Below are 25,238 nucleotides of genomic sequence, written 5' to 3' on the forward strand. Positions count from 1 at the left end.
AGCATGACTGCATTTAGAGTGTGTCACTGACACCTGCCCAAAGCATACAGCAGAAAACTGAGGCTGAATCATGGGTATGCAACACAACTTTATTGAAACTCTTGAAGCAACATCAATTTACAAACAAGGAAACGGGAGCTCATTAAACATAAAATCCTTTTTTTAGAACCAAAATGACAGAAAAGAACTGAGAAAGGGAATAAACTCCCATGGATTGGACCAGCAGTGGCAGGTGCATTTTTTTATACAAAAAATAACTTATGAAATCTTTCAAGTTTACAGGAATATTGTAACACACAGCTCATGTAAATCAATGATTAGATTCACAGTTCGGCTTGTGTGTTAAAAACTTTAAATGATTAAATTTTTCTAAATATCAAAGCAGGCATTACTTTGATTTAAGAGAGACAGGAATAATACCACTGATGAAGAACAAAGAAAATAAAACATGAGTGAGCTGGGGGCAAATGCATTCTTGAATTTTGAATTTTCAGTGTGGTGCAAATTAAGTCAGTCACAGTCATTATGAAAGGCCTTTTCAGGATCGTATTGCCTGAGTGCTGCCTCTTGACACTCCTCTGGGTCCCTGACCAGCTCCGCGCTTGTAGTTCTGTTGGTAACCATCCTTGAGCAACAGAGGAAATAAAGATACTTTAGAAACTACTCCCACAGACAGCAAAGAGGACAGAAACAATGTGTGCGCTCTGAATGCTTCTTTCATACCCTCTGATAATTTCCATTTGAGTAATCCCGGGGTGTGTTGAACTGTGTCGGTCCATAACCAGAGTTTGGAGTGTTGGCAAAGGGAGGACGATAACCATCATAGCCACCTGAAAAAAGGAACATTTTAGAGTTAAGATTTGTTTTTTTAGAGACTCAGACTTTCAGATATGCACCTACATAAGTAAGTATTTTGGCAAAAGGGGCATTCTTTCCAACTTTGGTCGCGATCGATCTTTAAGGCATCCACAATCTTGTACTTGTCCTAAAAATCATAAAGGTTGCAATAGTTAATGTCCTCGTTCTGTTTCCAGACTTTACGTAACCTGTACTTCCCTGATGAAAACCTTAATGGCTAAAACGTGCAGGCATGTTTTACTACTGTTGTGATTCAACAGCCATGATTAATAAAGCCTTTTTAACTCATTAACCTCTTGAGTGCCTCAGATGTTTTCTACAATTTTTCATAACCTTATTGACTAGTGGATCCATGCTACATGAACAAAGAAAATGAGTGATGTATGCGATGTGAGTGATGTGACAAATTAGCTCATGTGGCTCTTTCCTTTGGTGAAGCATTCTATACAATCAATCGTGAGTTATAGCAAGAAGTTTGCACCAGGAAATAAATCTTCAATGCCGTACTGTGTTTTAAAGAGGACAAATGTAAAAATTCATGGGCTTTTTCAAATATGGCTTGAGTCTAGAGGGCATTAAAAATTTGAGAAAAACATAAGCTACCAATTCCACAGTTCCTACTGACGCTTATACCACCATACAAGCGAAGTGCAAAAAAAAAAAAAGGAAGAAAACTAAGAGGCAAAGAGAGCTGCCTTGAAAATAAAAGGAGGCGATTGCAACCGCAAAAGGGGAAGTTGGCAAAAATGACAAAAACACTTATAGTATCTTTAACGTAGATACAACTGCAGCATAAGGTCCAATATCACACACTAAATGCACTTCCTGTTCATTGTTCTTAAAAACACTGATATATTTTTACTTGATTATCATCTTTAATTCAAGTAAATAAAACTTGTAAAAAATTCTACATAAATGTTTTTTTTCTCTCCGCTTACCTCAAAAGAGTAAGGAAATAACAAAGCAAAACTTTTACAACAAGAAGACCAGAACACCGCTCTCCATTACGTTTATCTTCTTTCATTTATGCTAAAATAGGTAACATAGTTCCAAAAAATTTAAGTTGATGAGAATGTATATTTCACTGTGAAACTGATAACGCATGTATGACTGAGGCTTTAATAAAATAAAAGTACTTTCCAACTGAGATACACCACTTCTTTCTGTAAATGTCTTATTAAATATCTTAATAAAGCCATATTGTGGATGCGAGTTGTGATTTTACCTCTGAATCCATTCGATGAACCTCTGTAGCCGTTGATCATGCCCCTGGCGTTGCGAGGTCCACCTCGAGACATCCCTCTGCTGTTGTAGAAGGACTGAGGCTGCCTGCCGAAGCCTGGGCCCTGCTGCGAAGGCTGCGGATGGCCCCCTGACTGGTCTTGGGAATGGAAGGCACCAACTACTAAAAAAAGCCCACAAGAGTCGGCACGTCAATCTCCAGTCAAAATCTAACAAACAGTATTCAAATAAAAGAGTTGTAACTGTAACATAATGTCACAGAAAAATCTGCCACAATCAATGTGGTTAGTTAATAACGGGAAAATAAACAGTGAAAATCTTCCCACCAGACTGCAGTTGTTCTGACTGCATCTCTGTCTGCTCCACAGGATGCTGCGACTGGCTGTTGAAGGCTTGGTTGTAGCTGTTCTGGTATTGGTTGGCCTGGTTCAAAGCCTCTGTCTCACTTGCCGGCGGGACTGGGGCATTGAGGTTGAACACCTGAGGGGGCGAACAAGGGCCACATTGTGGTGAAGCCAAAACCAGAGGAAAGGTCACAGGCTCTTTAGGAGTAAAGTCCATTACTAACAATTTCCTGGATAAAGCTGCTTCACTACAAACCAACAAACGTGCAATAAGATGACATGGCACTTCAGGACTATTAATGTTCAACTTTGATTCCACTGGCTGTGACACACAAAGTCCTGCAAAGACCTTTTTATCTACATGATGAGCCAGACATTCAGCTCTTTGACTTATACATGACATGGTTATACCACGGGCAGTATTTGATAACAAGTATTTTCAGCAAGTTTGAACAATGAGGACTTGGGTGCCATCACCACGGCCTTACTGTCTGCATTGACTGGAATGGTGCTGCATTGACATTGATGCCACTGCTGTGAGGAGCTTTGGAAACAGGCTGGAAAACCTGCGTTTGAGAGGCAGCTGGGAGAGCTGTAGAGGGTGGAGGCTGCTCCGACGACAAGGACAGGGAGGCCTGTTGAAGAGAAGAAACATAACACAAGCTGCATTAACATTTTTTTTCCTACAGTGTGAGGAAACAGATGTCAGTTATATTTAACTACAGGGTTCATAATTCAAATCCTTTACATTTTCTTGGCAGGTGTTCATTAAATATGATGTGTGCTGATAGCTGAGCTCAAGCCCTCTATGCTCCCTACCTACAATTAAACACTTACACCAGGTGAGCATTTAACATGCCGATTCCAGTATGTTTAGACTCCTTATATTTAATTAAACTACTTTCAGTCAGCTCAATTCAGGACTAAGGCTGGGTTTCGGTATATACGCCAATACGGTATCTTGTTATCCAAGTTACTGTCTATCCAATTGTGTGCATTTCTGTGTAGTAGAGGTTTATGTATACAGACTTGGCCAATAAAAGTAGATTCTGATTGCTATGTATCTCACATCATAAGTGCACATATAAAATGTATTCTCATTTTATACCCAGCAAATTCATTCTGTAGAACATTTGTTACATACAACATATTAAACAAATGAAAATATGATCCTTGAAGTCACAAATGGTCTCTTACAGAGCAGCTGGGTTTACCTGGATGGGGTCGATTGATTCTGTTGGGGGTCGAGGGTCCGGCGTGTGTGAGGTCTGATACATGGGGGGCGGAGTTGGAGAGACGATAGGAACCTGAGAGCATTGAGAGTAAAAATAATTTGTTAAAAATCTTTTAAGGGTGGCGAAACACTCAGCACTGTGTTTAATTTTTTTTTCTTACTTGTGTGGGCTCAGGTTGGACAGGAACAGTGTTGGGTTGTGATAGCCGGGACTCTGGGTGAACTAGGAAGATTTGAGTATTGCACCTTAGTAAACCAGAAAACCCATTTCAAGCCTTCAAGTGTAACGTTTACACCTTTTATGTGACATCTGAACTTTTCTTTTTAAGACTCACCTGGAGGACACACCATCTGTGGTAAGTCCATGTTCTGAGCGGGTTTCATAGGTTGCGCTGAGACAATGGCAGGGTCAATGGGCTGTCCGTCAAACTCCAGCATAGAGTCCTGAGAGCAGAGACGCGGTGAGCACCATGTTTCATTTCTACAGTCAAAAATAGTTCCGAGCAAAAGTCCTCACCTGCATGAAGTTGTACGTTCCTTGCATCTGTGCCATCAAGTCCTGCACCACCTGCTTCCTGACCATGGGGTCAGAAGGCGGCGCAGGAGACACCAAGTTCAGGGGGTGGGTCTCCATGGCAACAGGGGAAGCTGCAGACTGCACAGGCGGCTGCTGCATGGCACTGACTGCCTGAGAAAGAAGACAGAATAACAAACTGGATGATGGGCTGTAAACTAGTCTATAGCTGATTAGACGCTACCTGGGGGTTTATGTTCACATCGTTTGTTAACTGAAATATCATCGCTGATAATGAATGATGTCAATTGTGTCCAGTGTTGATTTTTTTCAGTGCCTTAAACATGAACATCTTCTGCACAAAAACCTGGACTTGACAGAGCAAATCAGATGCTGCAGACTTATGACAAGGGATCACACCATCAGAGGGCATTCAGACACCTGCCTGACAGCTCTCACTGCAGAAAGAGCCTCCTACATACAGTGATGCCAGATTGGTTTGATGCCTTCCAGGCCAGTTAACTGCTCAAAATCCACAGAAAAACAGATAAAAAGACGCCCAAATATTAACATTATTCAATATGAAATTTTAAATAACAAGTAAAATGTTGATGTGCTCTAGAACTCAGTAACAAAACAAAAAACTATAGTTTTTATGGAATTTAGTTAACTGCTACATGCCTTGACATTAGCCTGAAGTCCCCCCCCCCACACACACACAAAAAGAAAAAGAGAAACTGAGTGCGAAAGAGAGAAGAATGCACACAATCCCATGCTGTCAAAAAGCAGAACAAACATAATGTTGCAAGCACAGAGGTTTCTGTTACAATCAAAATATAGATGTGCAAAACATAAAAGCTCTGGTCTGTTTTTAAATCTCCTTATCTCAGCAGATTAAAAAAAAAATGTCAAGTAGTTACACTAATTAATAAAAAAAAACCTGTCAAAACAAGTCGCTTACATCTAATATGATGCACCGACTTATTTAAACATCACGAGAAAATACACATGTAGCAAAAAATATTTTAACATGCTCAAAATATTGCCTGAAGGATGACAATCTCCATGCACTGAAGTTCTTAATAGTTTGAATGTAAACATCATGTGATGATTAATCCAAGTCCTGTAAAGGTTTTTTGATATCTCTTGAAACTTTGCAGTATCTAAAAAATGAGCTCAATTTATACTCTTTTAAATGTTAGAATTAGAATCTACTTTGCCTGAAATAACCAAAACGGTTATATGGACCTATGCCCCAGCAGCTGAAGTGTGGCTTATATCCAAATGGAGGTTATTTGAGGCCAGATTGCTTCAAGGATGCAATAAACGTTAGAATCAAAAAAGCTAAGCAAATAAGCAAGAAAACAAAAGAAGTAAAAAATCTTCGATCGCAGAAAAACATCCTGCGGCATACCTCTGTTTCCGTGGTCCACTCATCGCCCTGCTCCTTCTCACTGCCACTGTAAGTGCCGTCTGGAATGAACTGTCTGTTTATGAACTGGAGAGGAAAAAAAAACAACATCAGCACAACACTTATGATATACTCCGTGTGAGCTTCACTGGAAAGGGTAAATTAATCTCACCTCTGTCGTTTCCACCGCGATGGGTTCTGTGAACTCCTCAATTATTTCAGTTTCTGTAAAGAGAAAAACAAGTCAGAGAATGCAATGCTGATCTTTGTATTACTTGATTACATTAGCATTTTAAAAATGGAGAGTTTCCTCCAGCATGACTTCAGAGACCTGGATCAACAGTCTGCTCTTCAGCTTCTGACGATTCAGCTACTACTGCTGCTGCTGCTGCCGCTGCTGCTGCTGCCGCTGCCGCTGCTGCCGCCGCTGCTGCTGCCACTGCTGAGGCTGCCTCTTCCTCTTCTTCCTCCTCGCACACGCCGTTTTGGTGAGCTGGAACGCGGTCAAAGTACCCGCTCAGCAGAACCTGGTCCAAAGTCTCTCTCAGTGCCTTGTCTATAAGACAGATAACGTGGTAAGCAATTTGTTGAGAAGTCAAGCCATGAAAACAGACATTCAATCACAATTTTAAGAAAGTTGAAATGAAGAATAAGGTGTGACCTTAAAAGTGCATACTGGTACAATCAAAGCCAAATACAGCCCTTTTACTGGGCCACAAATTCAACACTGTGGCCAGGGCACACAACTCATCTACACATCCTCAGTAACATTCACAAGGATCATTACTAGACTGAGCAACAGTTACGACTTTAAATCAAAACGAACAATATCTGTAGGTATCATTTTGACACAAAAACTAATCTTATTCACATGAACTTCCCTGAGCGACGGTGGCATGACAACATAAGCAATGAAATCTGCTACTGTCGACACATTTTATTTAAATTTCATAATTTATAACAGGGTCAGGGTCCAGCCTGTGATACAAGGAAAAGTTTATTTCAGGCTGATGCTGAGATTTCATTTCAAAGCAATTATCGGCAATTACTGATGGCTGCCGACATCATCACGCATCCCTCGTGTGACCCCATTGCCAAGAGTAAGCAGCCAATAGAGAAAATGTGATCCAGGGCCAAACTGCCATATACGGTCACATGAAAAATTATTAAACGTGGGCGTAAAATATCTAAACCACTGACAGACTAGATTATAAATATGCCACAAGAACTCAATCACATAAGAGTCCTAAAGATAGCTCAGGCATTACAAATTTTGGCCTTTTAGGCAAAGCAAGTCAAGGTTCTTTCCTTTACTGCCTCGTGCTTCAGGCCAAGAAGTCTGCTGCTGCCTGGTTAAATATCAGCCTGAGTCACCAACAAGTGAGACGTCCTCGCTGAGGTCAAAGGGGTTGGCTGGTGTCACTACAGTGAACTGGGTCACCAGTATCCTAATGTGGCTCCAAAGATCTGACCAGTGGAACCACAGGCAACTGAGCCACTGGCACCCTGCCCTGCTGCTGAGTCAGGATAAGCCCACAGCGCTCTGCCCCCAAGCAGAATGCAGCAGTGCGAGTCCTGAGGCCAGATTGCTGAGAGCGCAGTACGCCAATATCCCCAAGCCCTGATTATTCACATCAGAGCACCGCACACATGCTGCATTAACAAAATACAATGCACATGCTACATTAACATATTAAGACTGGCTAATGGCCTGCAGAACCTTCAGACAAGGAGGTTTTGTGTGGAGCATTTTCCATCTCCATCTACCTTTCCATGGGATCACTGAAAAGGATGTGACAAAGTACTTATTGCCAACTTCAACACAATAAAAAGCTTGTTGATAATTGCTGTGTCACTAACCATGTGACAGAATGTCCTGCCAACAGTTTTCACCACCAGCTGGGCACATAAATAAAGCCTAAGTTTGTGTTGGACAAACAAATTTAATTTAGCTATAAATTACAGTAGAGCTGTAACTAACTATTGCAGCATTGATTAACCTGCCAATTATTTTCTCTATAAAATTGATTCATCCTTGGTCTATAAAAAGTGTCCATCACTGTTACAGGCCCAAAGTTAACATCTTAAATCACTTTTTTTTGTCCACCAACCACAAAAAGATCCAAAAGATATTAATTTAACTATCATAGAAGTCTAAGAAAACTATTGAATAATTACATTTAACATGTGGGAACAAGTGGATTTTTTTCTATCCTTTGTCTTAAAAATAGACTTGCATTAATCAACTGATTATCAAAGTAGCTGCAGGTGAATTCTTTATTGAAGGACTGATCAATCAACTAATTGTTGCAGCGGTTTGACCAAAAACATTGAGCTCTACTGCTACTGCTATTTGTAGGATCCAAGTTAGATCTGACTTACATGTCGTTCCAACCACAGCCTTGTCTTTGCCTTCCAGGAGGTCCCAGAGGTGCATAGATGCTTCTTCATACTGGTCAACCAACCTGCAAGTTTAGAGAGACGTTGTAGGAATACGGTTGTTGAAAGGGGAAGAAATATAAGTAGTGAAGTCATCTGTCTGTCAGATATTAATGCTTTAAACCAACCTGATGTTTTGGTCACGGTCTGGCCCCACTAACTTGTAGAACTCATCGAAAGCTGCAAGGTCTGCATCTGTTAGAAGCGGTGAGCCGCCAACTCCTTGCTTCAGATCCTGCCGCACAGTGTCTTCTCCCAGCCGGTCCAGGAGGAACTGCAGCTCCAGAACCGTCTTGAGCCTACGCTGCTCCGCCTCCTCCCGCTGTAGCTGCTCCCTTCGCGCAGACTTCTTCACCACCTTCTGAAGCTAATGATAATATGGGTAAGCCACAAAAAGTAGAGTTAGTACAAGTTAGAGGTGGGTGGACAGTTTTAGAAATCCTTCCTTAGAAATCATTACATCTTGTCCCATCGTGATGAACGTCTTGTGCAACTCTCTGGCAAATTCCAAGTTATTCATGATTTCCTGGTATTTGGATAGGGCCTCCTAAAAAGAGAAAGGAGAAATATGTTTCACACATTTGTAGGCTGTGAAATCTTTGTATGAATAATGTTACATATAGTTTGTGTACAAAACGATGAAGTGTACAAACCAGCTGGTCCTGATTGAGACGCTCCCCGCTATTCTTCCTGACTTGATAATCATCCAGTTTGCTCTGAAATTCAACATCAAAAATGCACCAAACTGTTATGAATCGGGACAGATAATATAGAGAACTTGCTGGTGTCAGAGTTATAGTCTTGTAGGGCACTCCAGTTTTCAGACACCTATCATGCCTCATATAATACAAAACAGAGATGTAGCTACACTTTTTTTTAATCATCAGGTGGTATTCTGAATAAATGGGTATTAAGAGTACTCACCTTTTTCTTCTCCATGTTGCGAGCCTTCTTATCGATGACACCCAGCACTTGCTTCAAGACTTCGGACTGTCCAAGACTGCCCATTGACCCTGGAGCGGATCCCACATCTGGGCTGACAGACTGCAGAGGTCCATTTGCATTCATCACTGAGGGCATCTAGAAATAAAAGTGTGAGAGGTTACCTTAGGAGATGCCTTCAACAATTACACAAGTTCATCAGCAAAGAATCAACTGAAAATGGCATCAGTATTAGTTGAAATACTAACAAATGCTGCATGATATCTATTAGGGACTGGCTCAAGAGATAACGACTAAAGCTTATGCCTTTTTTACATTAGCAATTATTTTCTCAGTTTAATTAGTCATCTGGTCTATAAACTGTCAGACAGTAATAGAAATGCACCGATCAGATACTCTGGATTGTTATCCAAGCACATACCATTCCTTTGTCATTATACATTGCATTTATTCAACCACAGCAGGCCCCTGACTCAGCTTTAAGAGCCACAGAAATCCCTGACCTCATGTTACCTTACATAAAAATGACTCCAGTTAATTTCGTGCAGCTAAGTACACAGATTTTAAATTTAGAGAAATAAAAAACACTAAAGCTTGATTAGTAAAATGTACCAGAAGATAATCCTTCGTTGAGGTGGTATGATGACAGATAAGGTTGGACTCTCAAAAAACCTGAATACATTAATTTCTAACACAAAGATAAATCAACGACAAATGATTTACACAGAAGAAATAAGCTGTAAAATGTTTGCATTTAGATTAAATGATTACATTTTTAATAAACCTGACATCGTCAGACTGATGATACAGTGAGCCTAGATAAACCCTTTGACAGAAAGACGTTAGAGATATTAACTATGTATTCTCAGGAGTAAAATGTGTGATGAGTAACTATAACGTTGTGTGTAATAAAGAAGGAAGTACATTACAGGCGGCTGAGGTGGGATTTAAATAGCGAAAGTAAAGCTGAACGGCTAAGTGGCTATTGCATGTGGTGCGAATTTAATATGTAAGATGTAACAACATACAGTACAAACATTAACAATAGCTTCGTAACAAAATAAGCCACCAAGTCAGACTGTAGCCATTAGCCCAAAAACTATTTCCATCACAGAAATTGGCTAACTTTGGTTAAACTGTGTGTAAAGTAGACCGAGGACGTCTCTGAATCCCGTCTATCTCCTTATCCACATATGTTCACTATAACTTCAGCTACAAAGCTCGATCTTCAGCTACGAGCTCTGTTGTCCAGAGAAGGCCTAGCAGCTCGCCGGTGTTATCTCTGAGGTTTGGTAAAATGGCCCTGGCCGCACTTCCATTAGCACAGAACATTGACTTAGCATCTTCACGCACTGCTAGCTTGGTTGTCTAGTGGCTACAGCGACGCGTGCTAACTAGCAGCCGGCCGGGAACCTCGTCCCCCTGATGGCACGGCTCCTGGTTCACCCACCTTGTTGTTATATATCCACAGGGGAGCTTGCTAGCGAAATGTACGAATCGGCCAAGTTGTTATTATTGTTGTGTTGCTTTATTTTCTCTTTCACTGTAGTGTGGGATCCGCCCCGCCGGCCTCACCGACAACTGAGACGGTTCGAAAGACGGAGAAACTCTTTATAAAGGCGAAGGTCCATTTTCGGCTGTCGAAGATATGCCTGAAGAAATAGACTACTAAAACAACCCGTATTAGAGGATGCGTTATCAAAAAAATAAACTTTTTCGTGTCCAGCACACAAGGTCTCATTCAACTGTTTATAACTGTTAATTGTGCCGCTATTAAACAGTATAAAGTTGCTATTTTTGATCAGGCAATAATCTCAACAGCCCCTAGGCAGAAAATCTGCACAATCATTAGCTTTGATTAGGCTATCCTATCTCTATCTCTATGCCATATACAGTATTTTGTTCTGCTGCAGCTGTCCTATCGCAATGTAGACACTTGAATGTGTTGGTGACAGCTGTCTCTCTACATGACAATGACATATTTCATACATCAGTTTGCAGTTCAAGTTCAAGGAAATGGGCATTTAAATATCAGAGGATGACTATCACTGAAAAAAAAAAGTTTAAAAAGTTTAAGTAAAGTCAAAGTTAGTCTTATTATGAAAAATACAACCTCATATTTTTCAAAGTTGCTGTAGGACAAAGTCCAAATCGAGAAACCAGACACACTATCAAAACCAAAACATGGATATTTTAAAGTAAAAATTAAACAGATATCAGTGACTATCAGTGAATAATAAATACACAATACATAAATAATGAGAAGAAAAAGAAGAAGAAGAAGAAGAAGAAGAAGAAGAAGAAGAAGAAGGTAAAATTAAAGAAAGCATTATGAATTATCTGAGTAAGTGTCTAGATCAAACTATACTGTCTTAGAGAACATTTTGATATTTAAAGATTCACCATTTTTGATAGTTTTTTTGACAACTCTTTCCACGTTCTACATTTCAGACCATTTGGGAGGGTTAAAGCAATTATAAAGCACAGTTAATAAATGTAAAATACACTTGGTACTGTAGTTTGAATCCCCAAACCTGCAGGGAAATAATTGCAGCAAAATAGACGTTTATACGTTGAGTTATAACTGAGATGTGTTAGAGGGTTTCATAACCCTTTCTAGACTAGCTTTAAAGTCTCTAACAGCTCTTTTATCAAAATCTCAATGTTCAGTATTTGCTATTCTAAGGTTAACATTTAGAACATATCAAACAAATTCCAATCGGCCAGTTTTAACACTTTATATCGATTTGCATCTCCTGCATCCCTGCTGTCCCAACTCCAAGGTTCTATCTATCTATCTATCTATCTATCTATCTATCTATCTATCTATCTATCTATCTATCTAAAAGCTGAGCAAGCACTTAAGTAAATTCTCAGAAAAACAGTATGCAAGAAAAAAACTGGTTAAGCTGATTTTTCTTATTTATTGTCAGTAGGTGGCAGTAAAGCTCAGCAGTCTAATCAACAACAAAACTGGAGGGAAACTCAGCTTATGTAAAACCTCTGGCCCTGTAATATGTAGACCTACTATCTATTTTATAAATTGACTGATATATTTATTATTTTAAGACAAAATGTACAAAAGCATACTTATACACACACAGCACATAAAGTTAGCTGCACATACTGATTAAATGCTGAAAAAGTCCCCAACCCAAAACAACAAACTGTATCTTCGGAAAATATCTTTGGAACTGCGCATATCTGTTTTTACTTCAACTTTGAGCGCACACATTACGTCAGTGTCTAATGGGAAGCAAACGGTCCAGAAGAATGTGACAACAGCTTTTTCTTTTGTTTGCCGAATACAGGAAGCAGTTAACATGGCTGCGCAGCTTTTTGATTGCGCTGTTCCACTGAAAGTGTTTTCTTTCAGGGATAATGCTGATTATGTCAAGTTCCCCAGGGTGAGTGAAGCTCCTTTTCAACAAGTGAGTCATTTCCGCAGCCTGCTGTATTTCAATCTAACAGCAACACTGAACACAATCCTCTGGCCATTTTCTGAAAGAGTTCCAGGGTGGTTCCTCGTCTGACCTCTGACCTTTACGCTGTGACTTTTTAAAAATTACAATGAATTTCATAGTTCTCTCATTTAGTGGTGATCAGCAAAAGAGTTCCACCTTCATAGACCTGTAACAGTCTGATTATCACTTCACTTTAGATTAGGCAGGATGTGGTCAGTTTTGCTATTGCTGTCCAAGAGTTTGTGCTATCAAAGAGTCAACAATACGTCCAGGGTCCTCTTTATTTCAGGAAATGAGCCTGCAAGCCTGTGTCCAGACAGTCCATGATGGATGGACAACCAACTTTGTTCCACTCACAATTAGGAGATCTGTTTAATGGGAACTCTCGGGAATGATTTCGCAAGATGCTGGGATCCGGCCACAGCCTTGATAAACTTTGTGTAACTTGTGATGAAATGGCGTTATTTGCTGAATGATGAGGGAAAGGAGCACGAGCTGTTCGGTAGAATTTCCCTGTTTGCCTTTGTGCTGACGCTCATTTTCCAGCTGCCCTCAAATTCCACACTGCTTTCAACTCCATAATGCTCTCGGTACCAAACTGGCAAAACAGGAAGCTGGACATGAGTGACACCACTTCCCACAAGGTCATCTACATTTTTAACCGTTTGCGCCCCAAATTTTACCTTAGACAGGAAAGAGGCAGGAAAATATAGCCTGAACAGCCTATAACATAACATGAGTGATGGAATATTTCAGACTGAGAAGCCTGTGCCTCCTTTCTGGTGACATTTCGGAAGCTTAAAGACACAGATAAGGCTTTTTACCGCCTAATGCCAACGAGTTTTTATGGTGCACTGTAAGCCTTGTTAGGCCTATCATACTGAACCATCTGGAGCTGAGCTGTCTATCTGGGAAGCCATGAGAGGGTTGCCATCATCATAAGAGGGAGGGGTAGGAAGTGAATGCAGCGTGCACCAAACCCACCCCCAGGAAAGCTTCATCTCTGCATGCCAGTTGCACATCCTCTGGGCTTTCTCTGTCAGCTCCACAGGAAACAGTCGATGACTCCTGTGTCATATCATACTGACTTTCTCTTCTTTACTTTTTGTTCCCGGTTGGGTTGAGACATCACGGTGCCAATGTGTAATTTCTGTTAAGCTCTTCAAACCCCCACAGATCTTCCGTTGGGTTCATCATGGCAAAGCAAATGAACACTGTATAAATCCGCTACACTTTATAACTTTATACCAGACATGCTGAACGACAAAGAAAACACTTACATATGCAAAGGAATATACAAGTCATAGAAATATCATCTGTTGACAACTAAAAGAGGTAGGGTGGTAGAGTGGAGGTAGAGGCCTTTTGGGATCATTAATGACAAGGATGGTTCATGATGTTTTTAAATGGGCATGAAAAAAAAAATGTTCACTCGAATATGTTTTTTGTCTGAATACAATTATTTTTCAATAGTTTCTGGTTACCAGTGACTGGAAATAACGTAATACCACTGTGGTCGAACTACGAATCATCGTTGAATAGTTCCCACTGACTATGCACTAGCATTTTTATCCATGCCCATCCCTAATAGATACAAGCCCGGTCAACATGCCAGATTTTTCCCCCATCAAGTTCCACACATCATACCCTGATTGAATTAACAAAAATGTTGAAAAAGTAAAAAACAACAACCTTGATTTGTCCCTTTATATGGATCGACACCTAAAGTTAAAGGGGTTTATTCTGGGCTGAGACCCATCCTCTGTCCGAGTTTTGTGAAAATCCGTTCAGTTGTTTATTTGTAATCCTGCTGACAAACAAACAGATGGTAACAGGTGAAAACATATCCTCCTCCACTGACTTTGGAAGCAGAAGTTGACAGAAACTTAATCACTATTGTTTAAAAAAAAATCTTTCTCAGCAGATGGAATTTGTGAAGAAAATAGAAACACAGACATCCATATATTCATTTTTAATCCAAGATGGACAAGAGGTTGTTTAAGTGCTATAAAACAAATAAATTGGAACATCTTCTTTTTGGTGAAAACTGGGAAAACTCACCTCAGTTGAGGAAGCTCATGTGAAATGATGGGAAAGCTCTGGATCAGGTATGGAGCGGATCTTCTGGTGAGATCGCCGTTATGCCTATACCCTAACTGAAGAAAGTTAATGTGGGATATTTGTGTTCAAGCCACTGCAGCGCTCACACTGTGCTGTTGTACAAAAGCAGTGGGTGAAAATCTTGTTCCTGAAATGTTTTCCATTTGAAGGACTGTAGTTTAGAGTTTTATCTCTGTCGAGCTGCTCTGCTTTTCTGTGCAGCTGGCACAACACAGCGCCATGCTCACCTTGCTCTTGGGCCTTCTCGGCTTGGTATCTATCCAGTGAGCCTACGCGGTCCAACAGCTGTCTAGCCGAGGGATGATTTCAGCCTGAATTTTTGAGTTTGCCTGCGATCCCCCCTCTGATGCATCTGGCCGAGGAGCCGACTGTGGCGGCTGGAGTTGAGGTGCTTTATCTCCCTGCCCAGTCCAACTGCTGCCTGCGTCCCTCCCTCCTGCAGGCTTCCCCGAGGCACTGGCAGCAGATAAGAAGAAGGGCCCTCAGCGGCTCGGGTTTTAAAAAAGGAAAGGCTGTGGGGAGACAAAGGAATAGGGTTGGATGCATTTATCACAGAGACAACTTTCATAAGATCTTATTTCGGGATATTTTATCTGTCTTCCACCACCACCAGTTTACACGTTTTTGGGTCTGTCTTGTAATCCAAGAGCTCTGTAAAGAAGACACACTTGGAGTTGAGGTTACAAGGCAGATTATGATTCTACATAGAAAACAGATCATCAGAGTTTTTAAACGTTCGAGCCAAAACTTTGCAACAATTCACATATAAAATGAACCACATCCCTGCAGATGTAACACACCCATCTCAAAGGAAACAGTATCAATAACCCTTTAATGTACGTATTAAAACAGGGTGAAAGGTGCATTATGAGTCATTTTACTGTTGATATTATGAGCATATTTAGGGGATAATACTTATTCACATGTAATACTTATATGATATACCATCTCACTTCATGAACAGTTGTTATGGTTTGTCTCTCTGGCTGAGTTATATTTCTCCAGGACATTTGTTTGATCTTATTCCTTTTTTTTGTTCTTAGCAGCTCCTCAGTTCCAGGTAAACTACTACAGTCAACTTCTGGAGATTTAAGAGGTTGTAGCCTTGTGTAATTCATTTTTAGTTCACTTCATGGTTACACAGTCTCCACCTCCTCACACTTCTAGTGAGTGAGATTTATTTGTTGAAAAAAGACAAATAAATTCTAATTCTACTCTTACCATTTTTCTTTTTTCACACCCTATATAGCTATCAAGTGTTTCCCTGAATTTGTTTGGCCACAATAATGCTTTTTAATACTTTGTAAATGGTTGGAAAATACTCTCTATCTATCTATCTATCTATCTATCTATCTATCTATCTATCTATCTATCTATCTATCTATCTATCTATCTATCTATCTATCTATCTATCCATCTATTAATAATGGTTATTGTGTAAATTATGACCTTAACGACCCACCAGCCACATACATTTTTTACAACTTGTCAACTCAATTTTTCTTCTCCTTATGAATGGCTTAAAACTGATCAGTAAAACACAAGTTAATCATTTATCATTACCGAACTCAAGTTACAACTCAAGGGTTCCTTATTGGAAAGTGGCACCAAAAACTATATTGCTTTATTTTATTTATTCTTAAAATGAGTAAAGTAGTGAGACGCGCTCTACTGACTGACAAAACACACGCAGGGCCTGTACTAATGATATCAGTCGGCTCTTTATCTTCTGCCGCGGAGCGAAGCGCCATAATGAAGTCATTAGTCTCAGTCACGACCTGCTGCACGCCTGACGGAGCAGCCTGTGCAGTGTTTAACTGTCGCTTTAAGACCCATTTCCCCCCATTGTCAAACAGTCGTGAGCAGGAAGAGGGAAACGAAAGCAGAGACCGAGGGGGCCGACGTATTTAAACACGATGCTGCCGCCGCCGCCGCCGCTGCTGAGGAGCGCGTCGCCTCAGAGGAGACGCACGGAGACCACAGACCGCTGACCGACCGATCCGACTGATGCCGTTTTAATCCACAGTCCTCAAGAGTCCCGCACAGAGATACGGCACACTGAAGATGACACGGAGGTGTCACCGCGGGTTACTGCCTCAGGAAATGATGACGGAATCCTCCATCATCGCTTAGCTGCTTCGAGCGAACATTTTCATGTCTTGCGGCCATTTCCTCAGGACTCACCCGCCTTCATTTAACGCATAAAAACGCGCTGTAGCTGCGTCTTGGAGGCTGCGGGAGCAGGTGCTGCGCGTCTCGGCGCTGGACCCCTGAAACCTGATCTGGACCGGACTGGGACAGCGTATGACAGACATGACATCCACGATAGAGAGGAAGACACTGGAAGCAAACGAGTAAGTAGATGTGTTAAGTGCAAATAGTGTTCAACAAAAAAACATGACCGTCAAGGCAAATAAGCGTGATGAGAGCCAAACTATCTGCAGATGGCTGATAGCAGGAGGTCAGGAGGCTCCTGCTGTTACAGGCAAGAGAAAAATAGTCCGTGAGAGGATTGTTATGTGTGTGTTAAAAAAAGGGGGTGAGAAAATAAAAAGCAAATTGTTTCCCAGTGCTGAAGGTGTGATATATGATGATATACTTTATTTAAGGAGTATTTTCCCCTCAAGAGCAGCCTGTCACTGCCTGTGCATCCGGACATTTATTCAAAACTTTATTTTGAATTCTAGTTGAGAGCTCACAGTTTGCAAAACAAAGACATGAAATAAAAATGCCAGATTTGTTAGACTGAAGAGACGCTCAACAAAAGGTAGATTATTTTTGCGTTTGATGAAACAACTGAAGGGATCTGAAGGGGTTGGATATTTCTCTCAGCATCATATAGCTTCAGTGAAGAGTTAGATATAGATTATATAGGTTATGATGTGTGCAATAATGCGAGTTTAACAATGTGAGCACTTCCTAAAAGGACCAACATGAGGAAAGCTGAATTTTAAGGGGTTTTAATCAAAGTACAATTTGTTCTGTGTGGCTATCTGTATTTAACAACATCCAAGGGCTCCCTCAGGTGGACAGTGTCACATTGAACTCAAAGTAACTTAAAGGGCAAGTTCACCCGAAAAATGAAAACGCGGTCGTTATCTACTCGACCTCATGCCTACGGAAATTCAGCTGACATTTCGTAGTCCGCGAAACATTTGTGGAGCTTTGAGGCAAAACAGCGTCGCAGAGTTCTCCTAAACAACTGAAGTACATGGGGACTTGTTTTAAATGTAAAAAAAACAAACAAACAGAAAAAGACTTCAAATGGATCCATACAGCTCGTACGACATCACTAGATTATTCCATTTGTTAAAAGACATTATTTACACCCTGAAGCGACCTACTTCAGTTGTTTAGGAGAATGCTGCAACGCTGTTTTGCCGTGAAGCTCCAGAAATGTCTTGTGGATACGAAACTTATCTTTGAGTAGATAACTGATTGCATTTTCAGTTTTTTTGGGTTAACTGTTCCTTTGAGATGGACAAATTCAAATCAGCCAATGGAAGTGCAAGAAGTCTGGACTTTGTGCTGTGTTATTTAAATCTCAAAATGCGAAACAATTCAACCAACATTTCAGTCACCTTCTCTTGTATATAACAGGGAGATTAAATTCATATAGAGCTGAAACAATGAAGTTCAGTCATTGTTTCTCAGTCAGGATTTACTGCTTTTCTTTTATACAGCAGTCACTAAGTCAGAAAGACGTTACTCTCCAGACGACGTGTTACATTGAGAAAACCCTGTGTTCGCTTTTCTAACCAGTTTTCTGTCTCGTCCAGGGAGCCGGTGGACGAGGTCCTCCAGATGCCACCGTCCCTGCTGACATGCGGTGGGTGTCAGCAGAGCATCGGCGACAGATTCTTCCTGAAGGCCATCGAGCAGTACTGGCACGAGGACTGCCTGAGCTGCGACCTGTGCGGCTGCCGACTCGGAGAGGTGGGCCGCCGGCTCTACTACAAGCTGGGAAGAAAGTTATGTCGGAGAGACTACCTCAGGTTGGTTTAGGTCACGACATCTTGGCTCAATCGATCAGCTTGTTGATTTGTTATGTGACGAGATCATGCTCAACAGGACAAATGTCATAAGAGGGTTGTGGTCTGATGATAGTCTTTATCGTCCAATGAAAAGAATGGAGAAGAACCTGAGCCCTTTAGTTTGAGTCCGTCCCATATACACGTTAAAAAAGTCCCCAACAGATGCGCTGTGCTAAAACCTACGTATCTGAGCTGTTGAAGGAAATCATTCAGCCTGACCTGTTTTAAAATGATGAACATCTTCATAGGAAACAAGTTCAGGGCTGAGGGCAACAGGCAGGGTACGGTCAGAAAATATTAAGAGACGGGCTAACTCGCTGTTGGTTTTAGTGAAATCACTTTTCAAGCAGGAATGTCAAACATCTGCTGGTTTCATCCGCTAAAATGATGATGAACTGAAGATTGGACAAAGGAAGCAAATTAAAGACGTCACTCTGGACATTTTATAGAATACTTATAGATTAATTGTGAAAATGATAGTCGCAATCCTAAATAGAAATATAGATTAATGCCAGCCTCGTCCTTTAAAGTAGTGTTCGAAACACCCAGAATACCATAAATATTTGAAATGAACAAAACTTTTTCACGTGTTGGAATGTCGATTAATTGTTTAATAAGAGCCTTTTTGGACTAAGGGACAACTCAAGCAAAGTCAGTTCAAGTCCATTTTTATTTATATGGCCAAAAATCCCCATCAGCCTCAGTGGGCTTTGAAATCTGTACAGTGAAGTAGATCCTCCGTCATTAGACTCTCCATTCAAGCAAGAAAAAACCTTTGTGGCAGGGAGAAAAAATTGGAAGAAATGTCAGGAAGCGCCATTTTAAAGTCTAGAAGTGCAAATGCAGATGAGTAGAGGAGATTGACTGGAACAAGTGATGCTAGAGTTTGATTCATGAGGCACATGACTTGGTGATTCAGGGACAGGCTGATCTACCAACCAGACAAAGTGGGCAGCTGCCACAGCGAGTGCCACCAAGCCTAATCTTGTGGTCCTGTCTTATAAAGAGGCTCTGTGAAGGTTTTCCATGTTAATATCTTCCTCCTCCCTGCAGGCTCTTCGGTCAGGACGGTCTCTGTGCTTCCTGCGAGAAGAGGATCCGAGCGTTCGAGATGACGATGCGCGTGCGGGACAAGGTTTACCATCTGGAGTGCTTCAAGTGTGCCGCCTGCCAGAAGCACTTCTGCGTGGGTGACCGCTACCTGCTGATCAACTCAGACATTGTGTGCGAGCAGGACATCTACGAGTGGACCAAACTCAACAACAACAACATGGTTTAGCAGAATCTGTCGCTCGAGACGGAGGAGCATCACTATGCCTATTCCCTCTGGCTTTAAAAGGGAATGAACCATTGATAATAAACAGACTCCTGCAGCCCGTCATGCGTCTGACATTCATATGGAATCGTTTTGACGGACAAAGGAAAGGCTACATCTCTGCATTGCTCCCTGCTGGAGACTAATAACGACTGCACCAGCAATAACAGAGAGCTTTATAAATGAAGGCTCCATTATTAAATGCAAAAAATACTATTACCTGCAATAATGGCAATTTGTTATACACACTGGGATCGAAGAATTTTTGAACAAAAAAAATAAATATTTCTCGAGGTTCTTGTAGTCAAACACTGTTGCTGCTTCTGGTCTGAAATGTTCAAAACAAATTTCAGTAAGGTTTTATTTTATGGGTCGCTAATTTCATGAGAACTGTGAAACCTGGAAATAATTCTAGGCAAAGACTCCATTCAAACACAAATGATACAAATATTCATTCTTTATCCATTTATTATTGAAACTGATATGATCCATACGGGTTGTAAAACATGAATACTGTTTCTATTTTCAATGTGAAAAGTATAAATGTACATAGTTCTCTCCAAGCAGGAGATTACAGACCTGTAAAATAATGCTTCACCAGACTTTAATGTTGCAAATGGAAGACAAAGTCAGTTGTGATCAGAATGATTGTCTTGTATTTCCAGGTTGAACTGGTGGCGCCCTCTAGTGACCGAGGGAAACTCATGCAATACTAAATTTACTGACTTTTGTAACTGATACAATTCTCTGGACATGCACCCAAGACTTTTTGGATATTTACTTGTCAATTTATTAAATAAATTACAATTTAGAGAAACATTCATAATCTTCGGTGTGAGTTTCTTCCTGGGATCTGAAATCCATGTATTCAGAGGAATAATTCAGACAGTCACCAACACTGAAGGTGTGTCCTACGTCCTAATCCTATGTCCTAAATATATATATATATATCCTACGTCCTATGTCCTAAATATATATATATATCCTACGTCCTATGTCCTAAAATGGACTTCAAAGATCAGAGATCCTGCTTCAAAACCCTTATAGATGACTAATGAATACAATATTTAGACACGTTCCAAAATATGTATATAGTAAGTGTTGTCTTCCTCTAGCCCATTTACAATGCAAGAAGGCTGCACTGCTCAGTTTTCACACATATTTACACTCACCAAAAGCCCATTATTCTGTTACAGTAGCCATGTTTTTTGTTAACTTATTACATCTACTCAAATAAGCATTTTGGGGGGCATTTTAGTGTTATGCTTAAGTATGCATAACTCCATGTAATCCAGACAGCAATTTCTAAAATCATAACTGAGTACAACTGAATTGATATTGAAACCTTTCATCTGCAATTGTGTGACCAATAAGGATGCTGGATGAAAACCAATAAAACACTGCCGCAGACCAACGTCTGGAGAGGTGATTCTTACCACTGGTTTGAAGTACAAGAAGGTTAGAGGACTAAAACAACCCTGGTTTTTGATATGCTACTGAAGCTCAGTAATTTCCCACAATGCAGTGCATAAAGGAGCTTCTCATGGCTGAAAAAAACCCCTCCAGGAACACTACTAAAAATAATACTGATTATTTCTGTTTCTCTTCTAGGTCTCTTTTAGAAATCTAGATTTTATAGAAAATTCACAGTTTACATGCCCTAACACCCTCCTGCATTGCATGCTTTCCTGTCAGTACAAAGTAAAGTGTGCTGATTTATTTTACACAAACTGCAGAGTAACAACCTTATGATTAGGATACATGAAATTGGGAAACAGCTATGGCTTTAATGAGTATGTACAAAATAATTGCGGGTGTGTGTTACTCATAATAACAGCAGATCTTGTGATACTTTTCTCTACTGCCATGCTTTTTTCTTTAAACATGTTTTTAACCACAAGAGGTCGCCAAAAGATTTCTAAATTCCTCCAATCCGGTGAGTAACAGCTCAAAGGTTGTTTTTTTTTTAGCCAGGTGAGCTAGGAGAGCTGCTGAGTATTGTACTTTTAATTTATCAGATTTATTATGGGATTACTCTTTTTAATCTCATAATAAAGAAAGACTCCTGGAGAGGGAAGCAGAAGAAATTGGTGTTGATGAAGTCATGATGTTATGGGCTGTCTCTCCTTGCTGTCTGTCTTCAAAGCTGCTGCCCTTCAGACTCTTTCTACTTTCTTTTTCATGTCTGCCAGCCGTCAGCTCGCTCTGAAAATGGCCACAAGGCGTGCTCCTCCAGTGCCATCCCACAACCTCCTGCCATCCCCAGTTATCCTTACAGGCATATCATCAATAATTGGATCCATGCATTGCTCTTGCATGTGAATTTGGAATTGAAGGCGCCTGACCACAGAGAGAAGCAGCCTTAACTGACATTAGAAAGCGGGTGAAAACAGTGATCGGGAAACAATTTAAAACAAAGAGAAAAGGAGGAGGGGAACGTACAGGGAGAAGGAAGAGCACAGAAGCTGGAGGATGATGTCTTCAGCTCTGCCTGACAGCAGTTTATACATGGACAAGGGAGGAATGAAGGAACAAACAGGGTTAAAAACCCACCCAGGCTGAGATGACGGTTTCACTGAAAGAGATACTAACGAGTTTTCCCACAATAGAGATGGGAATATACTGTATAGACACACAGAGGGATGCTGGGATTCTGCTCAATTGGAGGTCTGCAGATTGAAGAATCGTCAGTGTGGCATTAAGCAACGCTTGAGGAATGGCTGCACAGAAAAAAAAACAAAAAACGTACTACACGGTGGTCTCAACAAATCAACAACACATTGAACACAAAGATTAAGATACGTGTGGGTAAATAACATATATGAGTAGAGCATTGGCAGTGGCTCAGTGGTCCATAATGCTGGTGTGTTTTTGTTGATATTGGCTTTACTTTCTCATAGTTTGGGCTCTCAGAAACCTCAAAGCTGTGTGTAAGAAGTTGTAATAAATGTAAAACAGTTTTTTTTCCCCTTCAGATCTTCTTTTCTTCTCTTCTGACTGTATTGAACCCAACACGTACAAGATTACAGAAGTAATAACTACTCTCTTTATCACAAACTGGGTTTACACAGTTGATGAAGGTGACAAAATACAGAAATGACCATATAGCATGTAGATCCTTGTGTAAGCATGAACAAATATCTATTGCATTTGTTTGCCAGACATAAAACCCCACATTTTATCCTACATAGCAATGTTGTTTCAGGCTAGTTAACTCTTGTTTCCTGTTCAATCTCTCATGAACAATTACAATAATAATGTTACAATAATCCAGTGACAGATTTGTATTTACACTTTTAAGCCACAGTGGCAGCTGGAGAGCGATGTCGGCCTGCTTACTGGTTGTTGAGTCTCATCATTCAGGCTGACGGATAGATGTATTTGGTTGCTTTTCAGTTCTGGGCGACCAACCTCGCCACAGCCTTAAAGCAACATTGTGTAGAAATTGGCATTTTGTGTGATTTGGCCCCCCCCCCCCCCCCCCCCCCCCACAGTTACTGAGTGCAACACCACTGTCGTAAAACACAAATCGCAAAAGCAACAACTTTTCAGACGTAATGTAGGTGCTGACTACAAACAAAACTCATGTCATCATCACTATGTTATGTGTTGGAAACTTCTGTGTGTTGGATCCTACCCTCTCACCTACACCGTTCAGACACTGTACCATCAACATGATTTTGGAAGCTGCTATTTTAAGGTTAAATAGTCACATAAGTTTGTTTTGAGATTAAATTTTGTGCAAATATTTACGGTCCTCAGAGGATGAAACCTTTTAACCTTGGTGATCTCGTGACTTTCCTATACAACGAGGTTAAGATGTTGGAGGCTTTTCTTGCCATCTGTGTGTCACAATTTTCCCCAAATATCTACTTGGTGGATTTGCACAACGTTTTGCAGACATTCGTGACACTCACTGGATGACTAATCCAGTGGTACAGATGTGGTTTGGTGTAAAAATGGGACGACAACTATTGAATCACTTGCCTTGAAATCTGGGACAAACACTTACTGTATGTCCCACTAAGAATGATTTGTTCTCACTTTGTTCCCTCAGTTTCTTATCCAACACCATCATCAGATAAAAACTTTGGTTTACAACCAATACCTTCAGAAATAATTACATTCCCATCAGCCTCAGCTGTAGTTTGTGGTTACTTCTAATTAGCAAATGTTAGCATGATAACAGGCTAAAGAGCCATGTGTCAGCATTTATTCCAAAACACTGCTGCTCCGCTCTTCTTTACAGCTGTGGTCTGTTGGACCTCAAACCGAAGCGATTCATCATTTTCTGTAGCCGACTTCTGAAATATGTCATCGGTCCAAAATCGTGTTTGAAAACAATTCTTACACAAGTTGTCAAAGTTCATAAATACCAAGCTCATAAAACAATGTTAAGTATGTTTTTGAGCTGTTAATGAGAGTCTCCAGTACCCCAAACAGAACTTCAGGGTTAAAAGAGGGTGCTGTAATCTTTATCTGCTGCTGCTTTTCTGCGGAGGGTTCGCAGAGTTTAATGAGACAGGAGCTGAAGGGAGGCCAGGTCTCATCTCACGACATCCACACACAACACACCGGCCTACAGAGACCCTCAGCGTCGGCCAAGCGGCCTGCGTTCCATCCGCTCGCTCTCCTCTGTTGCCCTGCAGGCTGAGCTTTGCCAGAGCACCGGCCCGACTTGTACAGCAGCCTCAGCAGGACTCAATAAAGCCCTGTGCCTCTTATGTCATCCCAACCAGCTGTACACAAGGCCGGGAGTGTAGTGCTGTGTTTGTGTGCCGAGGCAGGCCTGTTTCATCTCCAGTGCCCATGTCACAGCAGCTCCGTACGGGTGAACCTAAAAACATCCAGCTGTGCACATGGAAACCAAGGAGACTTTTCTGGGGATGAAACCACAACGGCTTGCAGCTTGTTTTTATCAAACAGCTCGCCCCACTGAAACAACCACCACACATCGACCTCACTCTGGTGCAGTGTGCAGAGTGAACTGCAGATGGCGGTTCTGGTCCAGGTAGATGTTCTTGGGGAAATGGCTTTGTGTGTGTGTGTGTGTGTGTGTGTGTATGGGTGTAAAATAACTGACAGGCAGATTAAGAGAAAGCTGGTTTGCATATGGACGCCAGTTTCGAGAAAAGATTAATTAGAATTGAACTGAAAGTGACGAGCCATATTCAAAGCACTGCAGGCGTGACAGTAAGAGTTCAACGACACCTACAAAGGAAGATGTGGTCGAGCAATTATCTGCAACAGCACGGTGATTAATCACGACGTGACCTGTCAATGTCAAACCCATCTGACAAAATGAGTCAAGTGCTATTGA

The 25,238-nt window shown here is 41.0% G+C and overlaps 2 protein-coding genes across 3 annotated transcripts; one reads left to right on the forward strand and one right to left on the reverse strand.

Annotated features, from left to right (window-relative positions):
* Positions 1-68: 68 nt before the first annotated feature.
* Positions 69-10,598, reverse strand: caprin1b (cell cycle associated protein 1b). 2 transcript variants are annotated; one of them, XM_030425300.1, is made up of 18 exons: positions 10,435-10,598; positions 8,967-9,122; positions 8,696-8,758; positions 8,503-8,589; positions 8,171-8,409; positions 7,986-8,068; positions 5,935-6,159; positions 5,776-5,828; positions 5,607-5,690; positions 4,196-4,366; positions 4,014-4,122; positions 3,840-3,901; positions 3,659-3,751; positions 2,933-3,079; positions 2,427-2,580; positions 2,084-2,260; positions 724-830; positions 69-625 (listed from the first exon to the last, which is right to left on the reverse strand). In XM_030425300.1, exons 2-18 carry the CDS (start codon positions 9,120-9,122, stop codon positions 539-541), a joined length of 2,097 nt encoding a protein of 698 aa, XP_030281160.1. In that variant the 5' UTR covers positions 10,435-10,598; the 3' UTR covers positions 69-538. The 2 variants fall into 2 exon arrangements, with proteins under 2 accessions (XP_030281160.1, XP_030281159.1); XM_030425299.1 differs by having other exon boundaries at positions 2,084-2,263; positions 10,435-10,597.
* Positions 10,599-16,305: 5,707 nt separating this feature from the next.
* Positions 16,306-20,741, forward strand: lmo2 (LIM domain only 2 (rhombotin-like 1)). Its single transcript, XM_030425301.1, has 3 exons — positions 16,306-16,923; positions 18,349-18,564; positions 19,657-20,741. Exons 1-3 carry the CDS (start codon positions 16,874-16,876, stop codon positions 19,880-19,882), a joined length of 492 nt encoding a protein of 163 aa, XP_030281161.1. The 5' UTR covers positions 16,306-16,873; the 3' UTR covers positions 19,883-20,741.
* Positions 20,742-25,238: the final 4,497 nt, after the last annotated feature.

This window comes from Sparus aurata, chromosome 8 (genome assembly GCF_900880675.1).
Source record: "Sparus aurata chromosome 8, fSpaAur1.1, whole genome shotgun sequence".
Lineage (NCBI taxonomy): Eukaryota > Metazoa > Chordata > Actinopteri > Spariformes > Sparidae > Sparus > Sparus aurata.